The sequence below is a fragment of the Neolamprologus brichardi genome, chromosome 5, assembly GCF_056152115.1.
Source record: "Neolamprologus brichardi isolate AB-2024 chromosome 5, ASM5615211v1, whole genome shotgun sequence".
In the NCBI taxonomy this organism is placed as follows: Eukaryota; Metazoa; Chordata; class Actinopteri; order Cichliformes; family Cichlidae; genus Neolamprologus; species Neolamprologus brichardi.
This window is the reverse complement of record NC_142108.1, coordinates 34,851,666-34,868,973: the sequence shown is the minus strand read 5'-3', so window position 1 is coordinate 34,868,973 and position 17,308 is coordinate 34,851,666. Positions and strand designations below refer to the sequence as shown.

Below are 17,308 nucleotides of genomic sequence, written 5' to 3'. Positions count from 1 at the left end.
TTTGCTGACCGATGGTTTACAAAAACGTGGACAAACTTTACGTTCTTATCTTGTCATTTAAACTTTGCTGCTAATCGTCACCAAATGAAACATTCACATTTATTGATGTACTGTTGGCTCTAAGTTAGGCACAAGTTGCCATGGCAGCATCCTCCTGTCTCCGTGCACCAAACATAAAAAAACAAGAGGCTTATTTAGGTCAGTCTTTCCTGTGAGTTTCTTGTGCTTTTAAAGTGTAAACAGAGTTTAAAGCCTTCAGCTATGACGTCATCTCAAAGGCATCTTTATATTGTGTTAAAGCGATATCAGCTGAAAGGACAGAGCTGCTGCTGTGGAACCGGACTGTGATATGTTTTGGGGGTTAGAAGACCGTATTTGGATGGAAAGGCGGCGTGCTAACATGCTAACATTTGCTGGCTTGTTAGCAAGGTGACCCCATAGCACACGTGACCAGAGATGGGCAGTAACACGTTACTGTAATCCGATTACTTTTTTCAAGTAACGAGTAAAGTAAGGGATTACTATTGCAAAAACGGTAATTAGATTATCGTTACTTTCCCGTAGGAACGCTGCGTTACTGCGTTACTAAAACCGTGATTTTTTTGCGAGAATGTCTCATGACAGTGACGTAAGCGAGTGCGACGTTCGTGACAACAGCTGTGTGCAGATCAACAATGGATCATATATCGAGTGCAGAGAGAGTATGAGCGTGCAGCGTTTAAAGCGTGGAAGTACTGACCTTACTTTGAGTTTGATTCCATAAAAAGTGACAAAAACATTAGTGTCCGTTGTTCGTGGGAAGAAAACTTCTTTTTACAGCGAAAAAACCCCTAAACTTCCAAACAAGCACCGAGTAGCTACGACGTAATGGGAAACTCACAGAGAAACTCGCGGATTCTTCCACTGACCGCTGCACACCTGCACCAGGGTAAACCTCCGCCTACCCCACTCCTGCTTTACAGGTGAAAATAGAGCAACAGGACCGCTAGTCTGTGACTTTATTTATTTTCTGCTGTGTTTTACTTGCATCTATTTGAAAGACTGAGTGTAAACACACAAAATATTTTATTTTATGTGCTGGAATGTGCAGAAAATAGGTTTAAATGTTAAACTAATTTCTTCCAGTCAGAGAATGTTGCAGATAATTAAATGTTCGCTTGATGCATAAAGTTAAATCGTTAAATCGCTTGTAAATCGTGTTTTTAAAAAGTAACTAAGTAACTAAGTAATTAATTACTTTTGAAAATAAGTAATCAGTAAAGTAACGGGATTACTTTTGGGGGAAGTAATCAGTAATTAGTTACTGATTACTTTTTTTAAGTAACTTGACCAACACTGCACGTGACACACCTGGCACCTCTCAGATTATCATAAATGGAGGATTATTTGTTGTTCCAGGCTTTAAGGTTGGATATTTTAACAGAAGAGTCCGTGAAGGTCATTCATTCCACCCCGCCTTCATTTCCCCGAGGGAGGCCGATCCTACATGAGTCTATTTGATTTTACAAAAAGAGCTTTTAAAGCTAATTCATGAATGTCTGTGCATTAATATAATGTGTAATTTCTGCCACTGCTGGGTTCAGTCAATCTGTCCAGTAACAAAAGACGTAGTTTGATGTTGGTGTGCTGTGCTGTGAGTCGTCTTTAGTACGACTGCTAATAGGTTACACAGAAAAGAAAGGTAAGGTAACCTTGTATTAAAATTCTCTGTTTTATATAACTGTAACAGGATCTGTTAGCTGTGTTACAGCAGCCGAGGGAGGCGATGGCAGCAACACATTAAACAGAATAAAAGATGTTTCTGTGGGTGAAGTCAGGAAACATAAAACATATATTACATTTTTAAACATCTGTGTATTTCTCTTCTTTAGTTGAGGCCTGCAAAATGTAATCTACAAATATTATGGCCTTTAAATGAGGTGAGATGATGATGACGATGATTATCAACGAGGAAGAACTGGCGCAGACACGTATGTTATTTGATCGTGCTGTTTTTGGATCTTTATCGCTGCATGTAGTCAGATGGCAGAAACAGCTGTTCATAAACATCAAAGAAATGAAGAATAAAAACGTTCAGCTCAGTTTTATTCAGACGGCGTCAAATCGCAGCAACAGCTGATCGAAGGGGCTTCGTATTGTGAGGTAGAGACCCTGCAGACGAGGAAGATATCTGCCAGATGCCTCTCGGTCTGACAGCTGTATTGTATTATAGAGGGTGATAGCATTATCCATGATGGATAACAGTGATGTCACGGAGCCAGGCTTCCCGGTCCGTTTGTTAAACCCCACAGGATGCAGGTGAAGTGGTGATGGCTCTCAAACTATTACTCTGCAGCATAAAATGTATTTTCTGTTGTTTGTCAGTCTGATTTCTGTGGGTTTGAACTTATGACTAATCATTAGGGATGCAACGATACCAATTTTTTCAAACCAATACTTGGATCTGAGTACTTGCCGATACCAAGTACAAAAAACGATACTTCTACCACACACACACACACACACACACAAATACAGTTAATTGGAAGACAGGTTTTATTTTATTCTCTGCCGATAAAAAATAAAATCTTAATAAAAATGACCACAAAAAAATTTCAAGTGAAAAATAAGCACTTCTGTTAAATTATTGCAGAGTCTCCACATTGTAATTTTACAAAATATCACTGAACTATTGGCACTGTCTCGAGCTTTCAGAATAATAAATAAACACTTCTGTTTGGAATAAAATAAATACAAATTAGGTTTGAGAATAAAATAAACTTTTAAATTATTGCAGAGTGTCCATATTGTAAACAAACAAACAAAATAATAATTATTAAATAAATAATAAAATATAAAAAATTATAAAATAAATAATAAATAAAATAATAATTGTCCCCCTAGTGGCCAATCTAAAAAACTACAACAGAAATGACAAGCCACCCTCTGATTAATGAAATAAGTTGGTATCGGTTAACTTTTACGAGTATGAGTACACACATTTTACAGTATCGGCCCCGATACCAGTATCGGTATCGGTGCATCCCTACTAATCATTGGTCAAACAACCTGAAGGCAAAAAACCAAACTAATTGTAAAAGGCATTAAAAACAGGGTTTGGCTGATTTTAACCCTGGAGAACCAATGGGGTCAAATTTGACACCATTGGTTCTCCAGGGTTAAGAACAATCATCTTTAATCAGCCACAAGATCAAATCTTTTGTTAACTGAAGATCAGAGTTTAAAGTAGTGGAAACAGAAACACAACAGGCTAAATGTCGTGCTGTGTTCAGATTGTGTTTAAGCCAAGCGGCCAAATCAGTGAAGTGTCTGTAATTACTCTCCATTTTCAAAGGTGTGGATGAAATCAGGAGAAAAGCAAAACGTCTTGTTGATGTAGATGTGGAGTGAACTCTAACAAACAAGCCGCGCCCGGCTGTCGGGTTATTGGTTACAAGCTCTCGCTGTGCAATCAAACACAGAACAAGCAGAGACCAAAACACTGAATTCAGGGAAAATATTTCAGCCACAAATGTAGAAACGTTAAACACGCATACATTATAAGACGAAGGAAATGAGTTTGGCTGCACGCGTGCCAGTTCACGGCAGAGCGGTTTTGGCTGCAGAGAAATGAAACGTCTGACAGACATGACGCAAGCTGAGAAATTAAATCCAGGCAGATGGTATTTAAATCTTAGCAATCCTAATGGAAGATAACAAGATGGGATGAAAATGGACGGGGTGGGGGGATCGGGGCAGAGAATGGACGGTGATTTAGAGAGCGGTGGACGGGTCGCTGAAGGGATTTTAAAAAGCTGTGAAATGAGGAAGGAGTGAGAGAGAGAGGGCAGAGAGGGGTTTAAAAAAGAATTGGAAGAGATAAAGAGATGAGGGAAGAGGGGGTCCGATGAAGAATTAATGAAGCTGGAAAGCAGAGAATATAAGAAAGAGGCGTGAAAAGTGTCACCGAGGGATTAAATAAAGGCTGTAATCAGGGAGATCATGCACAGCATTAGTCTTAGGACCTGCACAGGTTCAGGTGTGTGTCTGGGACTGGTTTTTACCTAACAGGGCATCCCGCTGCCTCCAGCATTATTCTGAGGGGATGAGTGTTTCCCATGATGCTAGAGCAGCGGTCTCCAACCTTTTTTGCGCCACGGACCGGTTTATGCCCGACAATATTTTCATGGACCGGCCTTTAAGGTGTCGCGGATAAATACAACAAAATAAAACTAGTACCGGTACTGAAAAAAAAGAAGATTTATTCATAACACACGTGAAAAGACCCAGGAAAACTGAGTTAACGATAAAAACGATAACAAAATAACGCTGAAAACCGATAAAAACCCTGAAAACTATACATTTCACACCTGAGCCTCAACTCTCGCGGCCTGGTACCAAACGACACACGGACTGGTAACGGTCCGAGGCCCGGGGCTTGGGGACCGCTGTGCTAGAGGGCTGGGCTTCAAACTGAGACCAAAAACCAGTCCATGCTTCATCATCCAGGCCTGAGCAGGCAGGAAGTGGTTAGGCCTGACCTCAGGATAGAGTTATTTCTGGATCTTTGGGAAGAGTTCAATTCAAAAATATGTTCTCACACAGCTGGAAGATGAGCCTGGTATCAAACGGTAGGTGAAATGAGACCATATGCTATCATTTGTTCTGAGCAGCTGCCTCAGTGATCCGACCCTTGAAAGTTTACCCAAAATGCACTTCAGGTTTGTTTTTGTTTTTCCCAGAAAGCAGATCAAACCTGCAGGGTGCCAGTGCTTTGTTCCTGTTCCCTTACAACATTATATCATATATCCCATGATGCTAATGCGCTGAGATGTTTATAGACAGAAAAATGTTGATTTGTTGCCCATGTGTACACACAAAAGTTTCTAACAGCATTTGGTTCAGTGGGCTCACTGTGTAACCGTTTCATACTGAAAGATGGTCGGTATTTCACAGCCGTGCAGCCTGATATCACAAGATTGCGTTGAACCACCTCGGGCACCTCTGCTAACACAGAACAGAGAGAAATTAAAGGGATGTGAACGTAAAAGAAAATTAGAAAGGCTGATGGACGTGTGTGTAGTTAAACTGGGATATTAAATGTGAGATGTCGTTGCTAAAAAATGCTGAAAAGAGAAATGAAGAAAGTTATAGACGTGCGGATAAATTAACACGGCATTAGAAAGAAGAGCAGAGAGGATTTTTTTTAAAAAGTAAAAAACAAATAGAAAATTAAAACCAATGAGGAGGAGAGTCCATAGAGCAGGGAAGGGGCTGGAGCAGGAAACGCTGCCCAGGAATGGAGATGGAACTGGAAAACAAGGTGATGAAGGGAAGATACTGATGACCAGATGGGATTGTGGAGGAGGTCGAGGACCAGTGGCCAAGGAGGCAGAGCCTACCTGGTAGTCTAAGAGGGGGAAACGCAACAGTGGAGACGGAGGCCTCGCAGGCGGTAGTGAAGGAGATGGGACCCCTCGGGAAGCTTAGTCGATGGCAGCCAGTGGTCTGGTCCAGATGGGGCCCATCCCAAGCAATATGTTTAGGCTGCACGGGGCTCCTGGGCTTTGATTTGGCAGTGCTAGTTCACAAAGAACAGGATCTGGTGGCTCAGGGTTGTGAAGTGCAGGGAAGCTGACCTGTAATTAGCTCAGGTTCAGGGAGAAGCACGTCTAAAGGAGCAGGCGGTATCCCCCAAGTCCCAGGTGAGGCCCCTGGTGGCCTGAGTCATCCCTGGGTGGGTCTTTGCAACCTTCATCCTAAAGACAGGGATGAAGGAGTCAACCAAGGAGAACTGATATGCAGCTGGCTAGGGTGCCGAACATTGATGTCTCCATCAAACTTGACTGCAGAGGCGGTGATTAACAGCATCTACAGGGACCGTGCTTCCTCTTAGGAGTGGGTGATGATTTGGAGGATATCGTATGCATTGCAGCAGTCGAATGGCTCCAAACTTACCTGAGGATGTGGTGCCCAGGAGCCATGGGACCCCAGGACCACAACGTGCCGCATATGGGCCGGCGAGTCTGCCTGAAGATGGGCTCACGCTCAGGGGTGAGCCATGGCTTCAGTTCAACGGTCCTCTTTAAAAAGGAGAGAGACATCTGCCGCCATTCAAAAGTCTTACTGAGCGCTGGGTCCATTGTATCATTCTGACAAGAGTCACAGGAGCCAGAACCCATAAGGAAGGCACTGAGGGGTCCTGTGATGATAAAGTCCAGAACATCCAAACCAGAGGCAGATAGAGAGTCACACAACAACGAACACAGAGGAACTTGGAACTAAAGGCTCATTGTTAAGGAAAAATATTAAAGAAAATCCAAGGAGTTAACAATATAAGCATCAGTCAAGAATAGGGATGGGTATCATTTAGGTTTTATCTGATACCGGTGCCAAACCGGTACTTTTGAAACGGTGCCGGTGCTTAAACGGTGCTCAAACCGGTGCTTAAAGAATGGAGAACACACACTTTGTCCAAAAACCTCTCATGTTCAGCTGTTTTTTTGTAAAAAGATAACAATGTTAGCCTTTTCTGCAGCTATGGGGCATATATGGTATCACTCTTGGCTGGAAGCAGTGCTTAAACAATGGAAAAAACACAAACTTTGTCCAAAAACCTCTCATGTTTAACTGTTTTCCACTTTTTCTTTGGTCATTTTAGCCTTTTTGGCCAGGGTGAAGGGAGTATCTGCCATCAAACAAGAAGACAACCGCATGTAGCTACGACGGTGTTTGCTAGTTCACCTTACATGCATTAATGTAATAACGTGGTTAGCCTACTCAACGTAAATTACACACGAACAACATTAAGCTACTCACGCAGAGAAGAACGGCTGCTGCTGCATCATCATCCTCATCATTTCTGCTACACTGGCAGGGCTAGGGGCCAGGACTCTCCTCTTCGGGTTTTTGGGGGATGTTGCTAACTCCGGGTCCGATAACAGGCAGCACACCCGCAGTAGATGTGCTCGGTGTGAGGTCTCGCAGCAAGCTATCAAATACGGCGCATTTCTCGGCTTTTTAAAAAAACGCTATGCGTCGCCAGGTGTTTCATCAGATTTGAGGTGTTACCTCCTTTGACAGTATCACAGTATCAGCTTAAAGCACTTGTTGCAGCTGCTGAGTTTGCATCTTTTGCTGTGAAGTACAGCCAGACTTTTGACCGCTTCGCCTTGGGCATTTTTAATCTGTAGCTCTGCTCTAAAAGAACGTACGTACCTGGACCCGCCTACTATCCTCGGAAACGTAAAATGATTGGCTAGAATCTAAAGTGTGTCACAGCTCAGGAAAAAAAAAGCACCGAAATGTGCACTGCTTTTCGGTCTGGTTACTACCGTTTATGTCAGAACCGGTGCCATCATGGCACCGGATACCGGTACCCATCCCTATTCAAGAGGAATACTTTACAAGTCCCCAAACTCACAAACCCTCAGTCCAGGATCCAGGACCATGACAAGAACGTCTGTAATGATGGACAGATGGAAGAGTTGAGGATGGAGGACAAATATAATCCAGAGAGAACTATTAGAACTTGTTTATGGATGTGAAACCTTCTACTGCAATTTGTTTTACAATGTGGCTAAAAATGTAGCGCACAAATTCAGCTCCATGAAACACATCAGGGAGGGATTTAAAAAACCATCTCCTTCACTCAGTCTCTCTCAGATCGCTTTACACTGAGCATCAGGACAAACAGGAAGAACAACAAACATTCATCTCCAAAGAAAAACCTCCTGGTTTAAGTAACACGTGTCCAAAATAACCAACCAGGATCAAAACCGTTGGTGCCTTAACCCCATTTCTGCTTCATGAACCACTTTCTGCACGCAGAGCTGGCTGTCAATTACTGGGACGAGAGCGCGCACAGAAGGAGAAGAGGCAGCGAAGGCTTCTGTAAGAGATTTTTGATGATATAAATAAATATGTGTTCTTGCAGAGGAGGCATTGGAGTGATTTCATTCAGACCACGTTCATCTGATGGGCAGCCCAGACAAGACGGCGCTCTGCTATTTACATTTCACATGCGACGAGGCTCCGAGTGCAGCTCGGCCTTAATTGATTGAACCAATCGTATTAGGACCAGGTGATTTGGACTGCTATTTATTACCTGAGTTAATTAAAGTCGGAGAGGGAGAGTCATACAGAACGAGGGGACAGAGGGAGATTTGGTAAAGGATGGAGGAGCAATACAGAGAGAAAAGGAGGGTTTAAGCTGCCATACGCAGAGATAGTATGTAATGAGAAAAGGGGGAGAAAGATGGGAAGAGCTGCAATTAAAAGAGATGCAATTAAAAAGTGAGTGAATGAGTGAAGCCTTTCTAACAGCAGTTTAGGAGGTGGAAGAGTTGTGACGTTCAGGGCTGGATGGGTGAGCTGGAAACACTCCTGAGACTGTCCTGGACTTTCATTCAAAGAGCATCTGATGATCTATATGACGCTTCAGCTGCAGTCAGATTCAATACAAATGACAGATAATCACTTCCTGACATAATGTTGTCATGAGCTGATGTAAAAGCTTTTCTAACCAGTTAGTATTTAGTATTTATATATTTATTTATATATATATATATATGTATATATATGTGTATATGTATGTATATATATATATATATATATATATATATATATATATATATATATATATATACATATGTATGTATATATATGTATATACATATGTATATATATGTGTGTATATATATACATATATATATATATACATATATATATAATCAGAGTCTGACTTCACCAAACAGGGCAGCAGGCAGGCGCTGCCGAGGGGCGAGCAGGTGTAGTAAGAACTGCTCAGATATGTTCGGGCCATCAAAGAAAACGGAGCGAAACAGCACAGAAATCTGCCACCGCCACACGGTCTGGTTCAGGAGGTAGATCAGATCATCTCCTAATCAGAAGACTGATGGTTTGATCTCTGGCCGCACCAGAGTGCACGCCACATATCCTAAAGCAAGATGCTGACCCCAAGTTGCTCTCTGATGCATCCATCGGGGTATAAATGTGCGTCTGTGAGTCTTAGATAAAAAAAAAGCATAGAAAAACGTGCTCGTATGAAAAAATAATAAGTAAATAAATACATTGAAATTGTATGAATGCGTGTGCATGGGGTGAATAAGGTAAGCGTGTTTTGTGTGCTCAGGTAGAAAAGAACATTTACCATCCCTGGATGTAATTCAGGCGTTTGCAGAAACCTTTTGTTTCTTGTCCACAGGTGGCTGTGAGTCACAAACTTTCCTTTTCTTGAATAAATACCTGCAGCTTTGCATGTAGGGAAAAAAACATTAGCACATTTCCACAGTAGATCGGTCAGGATCTGACAGTCAAGTTTGGTGGTCGTCTGTGACGGGTGGACTCCACACTTACAGGACAGACTTGTTTGTAATGAACGCTGATCTATCTGGATAAATCCTGCCCTCGCACCTGAGCTGTCAGATTTACTCGCTCCTTTACTGATCTACACGGTTTTTTGCAGCTTCTCTTTGAGTTGAACTGAATTGTCTGCGTCTGGCTCAAGAGTTTTGCACAGTGCGGCGTTTTAGACGACACGTGGTCTGCTGCCTTGACAGAATTCAGCTATTTCCGAATAAGCCTGCCAGAGTCGCCCCGGGCTGCTTCTTAATTTCCACCTGAAAGAACATCATCAGCTTTTGTCAGAAGCAGCTGCAGAAGTGTAAGAGCCGAGTGGAGACCCCGGGGCCGATGAATTCAATATAAGGCTGGGTGAATATGGAAATACAATAACTCTGGGTAAGGTGGAATAACAAGTTATAGCAACAAGTCAGTGATATTACTGGACCTGTTCCAAAAACCTCAGCTGCATCTGATGCAAGAGAGGAGCTAAAGAGTGTAGCATCGTTTCACAGATGGAGATGACTTATGTTATTCTAACAGATATGGGTCATGTTCAAATTCATGGGCTGCTTCCTCCTGAGGACGCATTTGTAGACCGATTATGTCACAGCGACGCGCCGAAGGCTGTCCAAATTCGTAGACTCCTCCGAATGCAGCCGACAAATGCGTTCTCCTTTTCCCCGAATTTGAAGGATGGGTCGGGTGTGTCCTTCGTGGCCCACCATATCCCAGAATTCATAGCGCGGCCCAGCCAAACTCCAGTTTCCAACAATGGCGGGCGCTACTAAGTTTTAAAATTACTCTTACTAATCTTTCTGGGTCACAAAATAAACTTTTAACATATCGTCAGGTGAGAATGTAGCTGTGTAAACATCAAATATCTGCTCGATTTATCAAGATATCGCATATTTGCAAAAGTGCGTCGACGTTTTCGGAGACGTCTGTTACCCACCAGCTCGATAGCAAGCCGGGAGCTGAAGGGTCACTGGAGCCGCCGAGAACGGCACAAATCCCGGCACATCATTTTCAGATCACCGCAGAGTTTTGCTACTCAGGTTAAACGTAATATATAAGTCACTTAGACAACCTAAAAATGTTATTGTTGGGCTTTTTTCAGTGTTTTGTTTGTTCGTGAGTAAATCGGTTTGGCTGAGATTAAAGTTATTAGATTAAATTAGATAAAATAAAACTTTATTAATCCATCGGGTGGTTTTCACACAGCGGAATAAACGTCAAACAGAAAACTGATTAAACAGAAGTGTGAGACGGTCGAGAGTTTACGCCAGTGTCCTGTTATATTTTAGACAGCAAGGAGCAGACGGCCGAGTTTATTAAACTCCACCGAGACAGCGGTGACGCTAATCAGAAGGCTCGACCGTCCAATTTCACAGCCGTTTACTTCCGGCCTACCCGACCTTCTGAGGACCCGGCCCACGTAGACCGCGAAGGCCGGGTCCTCAGGAGGATGCAGCCCATGAATTTGGACACGACCATGGTCTGGTTCTGGAGTGCAAACTGTCAAGATCTTCACCCCACACGAGCTCTATATGTTTTACTTTCATTTATTTAAAGGAGACCTGAGGCACCACCCAGATGCGCTTTAACTTTTTTAATGTGATAACATTTTGATTTCACAACTGAAGTCTCAGCAGAGGACTGGAAGTCAGGAGCTTACACTCACATCCACATCAGGCTGGTCAGACTGTGTAAAGCCTGCCAAGTGCAACCATTAGAATAACAATATACCAGATATATACAGGAAACACAGAGCCTAGAGGTGCACTGCTTCACTGTGATTGGCAGAAAGATTAAAATATTTCTTGGAAGTCTTCAAACGCACACATGAGAGCTTTTGGAAAGATGAAGCAAACGCGGACGAACCGCATTCATCGGACGCCGGATGAAACAAATCATCCGAAAGCTTCCGTTAGAAAGATTAGTCGAGCTTATAAACACGTCAATTAAAAGACAAATAGAAATGTTTTGCTCATTTTGAGTAAAATTGTCTTCAAATCAGCAGTCAGATCAAACTGTGACCTTTACAAAATGTGCAAATCCATGTCAGTGAACAACTTCCAGCAGCTTGTTTTAGTATTTATAGCTTTACATTTGCTTGTTTAACTGTTGCGTGTGATTGCATATGTTTCTAGGATGTATTTCGAGGTTGGAGACCTTGGGAAGGAATCCTATTAGCTTCTCTAGTGGAAACCAGCAGTGATTCAGCTGAACTTTAATTTATTAGCTACAGAATTTCCAGCCTGTGTTTGACAGTCTGGGTTACAAGAAGTAATTTTTCCAATTATAATGTAGTAATTCTTTTACAAAATGTGGTTATTGTGTTGAAAAGAAAGCCCGCTTTTAAACGTCTGCTGGCTTTTGATGAAATGAAACCAAACCAATCAGAGCGCACGTGATCTGCTATTATCCCGGCGTGAATGCCGCCTATTCATCAAACTTCACAGACCTTGACTGGGAGTAGAGAGCGTGTGTGTGTGCGTGTGTGTGTGTGTGTGCGTGTGTGTGTGTGTGTGTGTGTGTGTGTGTGTGTGTGTGTGTGTGGAAGGCAGAAGTATAAACAGAGAAAGTCAAGGTCAGAGAGGGGAGTCGGTGGCAGAGAGGGGGAGACAGAGACGTTTGACCAGAGCAAATATAGTCTGTGATCTGCATCGGAATTAAAGGAATGACAGACAAGTGTGGAAGTTGTCTTTCCAATCGGCGCTAACCTTTCACAGACATTAAATGCACATTTTTATTATGAGCATTAAAAAATGTCCAGTAATAGACTTTTTTTTTTTTAGTTACATAAATTCGATTCGTTTGGTTTGCTGGTCTGTGCTGCAAAAGAAGCAAATAATACACATGGAGACAGACTGTGCAGAGGTTTGGCACCACCTGGTTGTTTGTACTGGAGCCAGTTTGAAGAGAATAGTCTCTTAACTCTTAGAGGCAGGAGTGCACAGTGATCCTTTACAAGCCTGAGACCACAGCTAACCACAGCTAACCACGGGCTAACATCAGCAAGCTGACCGACACTGTAGGTGCACAGCAGGAAGGTTATCATATAACCAAGTGCAGCAACTGAATTCACGATTAATTTCGCCATGATATGGGGGGTCATTTATCACATGGTCCATCCATCCACTCATCATGGTCACAGGGGAAGCAGTTCAGGAGACGCCCAGATGCCCGAAGGTGTAGCAGCTCTACTCTGAGCTCAATCAGTTTTTTCTTTCATGAGCTGCCAGCGTTTGTCTCATTGCAGATCTTTGCAGAAGCTGCTTTAGCCTCAGGTTTTGCTAATCGTCATTTCTTTAACTCCTGGAGAGCGAGTTCAGTGCCGTCCTAACGTAACAGTCAGGAGTCTTCTGTTTGCAAATGGCCTCTTACATAAAAACTTGGCTCTAAAATTCAGTTTTAAGACACGATTGTAAAAACGTGTGCTATGCAGAAGTGCGTCTCACGTACTGTGCCGCTACAGCTGTGACAACGCAATCCACAGATTACCTTTAATGTATTTCAATAATCATGGCATATCGTTTTAATTTCCATCTGTTCATTTTCTAAGTAACTAAATGGATTTTTGGATGTAGATCTTTTATTTCACAGTAGAAATGAAGTAGTGGTGTGCTGGAGGTGGGTTGCAAAGTGGCTTGCAGAAAGCAGGTTGAAGCCACTGAGGGATCAGCTGATGTGGGTTTATCCACAGTCTGAAGTAACACTGTCTCATTTATTCAACACTACAAGTTTCAGTACTGATTATTTTTATGTGTCGAGCTTATTTTTATATTGTTAATGACAAGAAACATGTTTAGTGTTTTTTGGGGTTTTTTCGTTCCTTTTAAAGCTCAATTTCTGTTTTGTCAGTCAGTTTTTATCTGACTTGAATCCCAACACTGGGAAGAAACAGAAAATGTATTTTTGGGATTACCAGATGAAAAGCTGAGTGAAACTGGAGCTCCAGCTCTGATCTAACTGCCATAACAGCCTCGTCTGTTCCAAAGCTTAACTCCTGAAATCCAGCTCTTTAGAAATAAATCAATACGAGGACTGAGACGTGGTTGGGAAGGATAAAAAGATTCATCTCTGATCATTTTTGTTTGCTTACATGTTTTGGTATGCGTATCCAGTGGGCTGCATTCATTCTGCGCTCAAAAGCAAACATTAGAAATACTGTTTGTTTAATAAGAACTCTGATTTGTTTTCCTACAGCTCAGATGTTGAAGGGCTCGCGCTGACAGACGGTGGAAGGCAGCTCAGCAGCTGCATGCTGTTCTCCAGGCACACTGATGGATGTATCCATCGAACGGAAACACCTCAAGCCCTTTAACGACTAAATCCATCTGTTTCTTTTCTCTCAATCTCAGGACCTGGCGGCCTTGGTGGCCAACGGCACGGTGACCAGCAAGCCTCCCGTCACTTTACGGTTGGTCATCCCAGCGAGCCAGTGCGGTTCCCTCATCGGCAAAGGCGGGTCTAAGATCAAGGAGATCAGAGAGGTGAGCCGCTCGACGTAAAATCGGGCATTGCAGGAACGTTTTCCACTTTCAAAGAAGACATCAAACCAGATATGTGCTGATTAACCTGATGTTCTGACCCAATGAAAAGCTTTACCGACAGGTTATGCCATCATTTTTATCTTTAACTCGGTTTCCCTGAGTCTTATTTTGAAAGAAATATTTACACGTTACCATAGCGACCAGAGAGCATTCTGGCTGTGTAAAGTTTATCATCACAACAGCTAAATTGCTAACAACTAGAAGTTATGTTACTAAGGTGATAGGCTTCACATCCTCCAACCTCAGTGGGTCGACCTGAGAATGGAGGGTTTCGTTGTTACTCAGTAGGGGTGGGGGAAAAATCGATACTGTGTAGTATGGTGATATTTTGTTTGCTAATAATGTATCGATACAGGGACAGCAGAAATCGATATTTTGTTACAAAAAAGGTTTTTGTGCTCTGACTTCAGAGCATGTTGATCCTTTTTCTGAGCAAGAATCCTGACATTCCTTCACTGTCCAAATGTGTTTCACTTTTTTTTGGCAGCAATAAACATGACAGTTTACTTATTTTAATTTAAGACATGTTTCATTTTAATTAAGTTTAAAACTTTTTTATTTAAAATTATATTTTGTTTTAATTTACTTTCAAATTCTTCAGTTGCTGAAGGGGCTGCATAGTTTTCATAAACTGCATAGTTCAGAATAGCTATAATTGTACCAGATGGTTGATTCAGTTAAGTTGGACTAGACTGTAATACAAACCGTTCAGTTTGTCAACAATCAAACTGAAATGAGAGAAAGACTGAGTGTGAGACTTTGATATTAGAGAAAATGAATATTGATAAAGTTTACCTTTATGTACAGAATCTGAATATCGCAAAATATTTTTAAAAAATTGCAATAATATCGTATCGTGCGTTAAGTATTGTGATAATATCGTATCGTGGGATGTATGGTGATTCCCACCTCTATTACTCAGCTGTTGCTTATTCATGAGTTAAAATCTTTGGGAGAATTTATCAAGAGCACAGGCGGTGGTGAAAAAAAGCTTTTTAAAAATCACATTTTGGGTAAAAGTCAGAGAGCTTAGCTTTAAAAAAAAAAATCAGATCTGACGCTGTAGATGCAGGTGTTTTTGTCACAGTTAACATTTAATTATTGTTACATAACGCTATAAAGTAACTGCTGGAATCAGCACCTGGAGTCATTACCAACATGTTTGCAGAGTGAGAGTTGTTTCCTGAAGGAGGAAAAGCTCGCTCGCAAGCTAGTGCTCGATGAACAAGAGTGAAAGACATAAACAACTTAAATATTGACTCCTGCTTCTGGACAAAAAAAAAAATACACACTTTATTTTAGATTTTTAAAAATCCATATACACTGTGGGAGCATAAGTACTGGGCCACCGACACACGAGGCCTACAGGAGCTGCTGGCCATGGAAAGCCACTGTGAAGCTCCCAGCCTGCAGTTTCTGTGCTGATGTTCATGCCAGAGAAGGTTTGACTCTCCAAGTCAACATAAGCGTGTCCTGTAGTGAGATGAAGGGCTTGGTTGGTGCCTCACGTCAGGTCCGGTGTCATTTACACGTCTGACGACACAGAACAGAGCCATGAACCTTTTGTGGCTGCAGCTCAGGAGGTTGGTGGTTCTGTCCCTGTCTGCTGCAGTCTGATTGGCTAATATCCTTTAGCAAGATACTCCTGAAATTCAGATAAATTATCTCCAGTGAAATGGTGAATGCCTGAAAGTTGCTCGTGGTGCTCTTCTCACAGAACGCTATTTTATTCTAATCAAAACTTGTGAAGATACAAAAAACAAAACTACATCTGATGATAAAGATATCCTTAACAAAAATATTTACCCAGTAAAATTTGCATTTTTGAGCTCTAAAAGCCCCGTTCAGTCTGTCCCCCATGACCCCAGATGTCAGAGAGAGGGAGCTGTTGAGTCTTGTCCACGCTTGCACCGGCGTGGAACTGACTCGCTGTCTCTAATGGTCTGTTGGAGATTTAACCAGCAGAAAGTTAATCTGCATTTTACTGAGCAGAAGCTGTTTGGGCTTGTCTGGCAGAGCAGACCCTGTTTGTAACAGGCTTTAATGGGCAGCTCTGTTTACAACCTGGGCACAGTGGAGAGAATGCAAATGAATGTTATTTTAGTATACCGCGACTGGCTTCTGTACAAGTTTGACTCAAAGGTCATAAACATCAATCGCAGCAGACGGGAAGACTCACACATGAGCTCCCATATTTAGATGCTAACTTTGACCCCGACTGGATGCTTGTCAGACGGAAACCTTGTGGAATAAATCAAAAGTGTTCGTGGACAAAAGCAGGTCACCAAAGTTTTCTTTTTGATATGTAAAATACAAGGACCAGGCAATAATGTGAACACATACACAGTGTGAAACAAGACCTTGAAAACTTCACAAAGGCTTCAGCGTGGATGTTGGGTCGCACATCTGACAGCATCCACCGCAGCATGAGCCAGCTAATTAAGGGGAAACGGTAAATGGCCTGTATTTGTACAGTGCTTTACTAGATCTGAATTCCACAAGCGCTGAAACTTTTATTATTTTGCTCTGGCTTTCTTACTAAATATCCTGAAACTACCACTTTGAATATTCTTTGCTTAACTTTGAGTGTGAACTTCATGTCTATTAATATACAATCTGACACGTGACCTCCTGAGTTGTCAAAAAACACTTTTCGGTGCCTCACGTGCAACTTTTAGCATCTCTCTGCTTATATTTTTAGGGTACAGAATCACTGCTGTGTGTTTCTTTGTGTGTACAGACAACAGGTGCGCAGGTTCAGGTGGCAGGTGACCTCCTCCCCAACTCCACAGAGAGAGAAGTGACGATATCAGGGAGCCAGGACGCCATCATCCAGTGTGTTAAACTCATCTGCACTGTAATCCTCGAGGTACGTGAGTGAGGCCAAACAGGAAAACTACAGAGTGAAATTAACGAGAAAGTACTGTAGAAAATGTTCAAATGCCTGGTTTCCACAAAGCTGTGAAGTTTGCCGTGAAGCCTGTGTGGAAACTCCAACAGCTGCAGTTCCGCTAAAGGCCACTTGGGGGTGGCTCCAGCAGTGAGTCAGTCCCCATAGACTCCTGTGTTAAAACTTTACAGCAGAAATAAACATGTTTACAACCTGGTACAAAAACCATTTTGGTCTCTATGGAGATTTTCCCTCTTCATTACATCATTAGGGGCGTGGCCTCTCTGACTAAGAGGTGAATGGCGACACAGGCGGTCATAGCTGCTAGCTGTCTGCTAGGCTTCAAGCGAACGTGTTTGTGGAGCCTTTTAGAGGATTTTTATTGTAATTATCTGACCAATGATATGGCTGCTGTGGGGCTAGTTGTATTAACAGATGGTCCAAAAAGTCTGACCTCCTTCTAGGGTTTTATATTTTTACATGGTGCCTGTGTTTGTGTGAGGGAAGCATGCAGTCT

At 42.3% G+C, this 17,308-nt stretch overlaps 1 protein-coding gene across 1 annotated transcript in view; it reads left to right on the top strand.

Moving 5' to 3' along the window:
* pcbp4 (poly(rC) binding protein 4) overlaps positions 1-17,308 on the top strand; it is a 197,838-nt gene that overhangs the window by 125,086 nt on the left and 55,444 nt on the right. The window contains exons 7-8 of the mRNA XM_087841137.1: positions 13,710-13,841; positions 16,642-16,770. Coding sequence (XP_087697263.1) covers positions 13,710-13,841; positions 16,642-16,770 — 261 coding nt within the window. The remainder of the gene's footprint in view (positions 1-13,709; positions 13,842-16,641; positions 16,771-17,308) is intronic.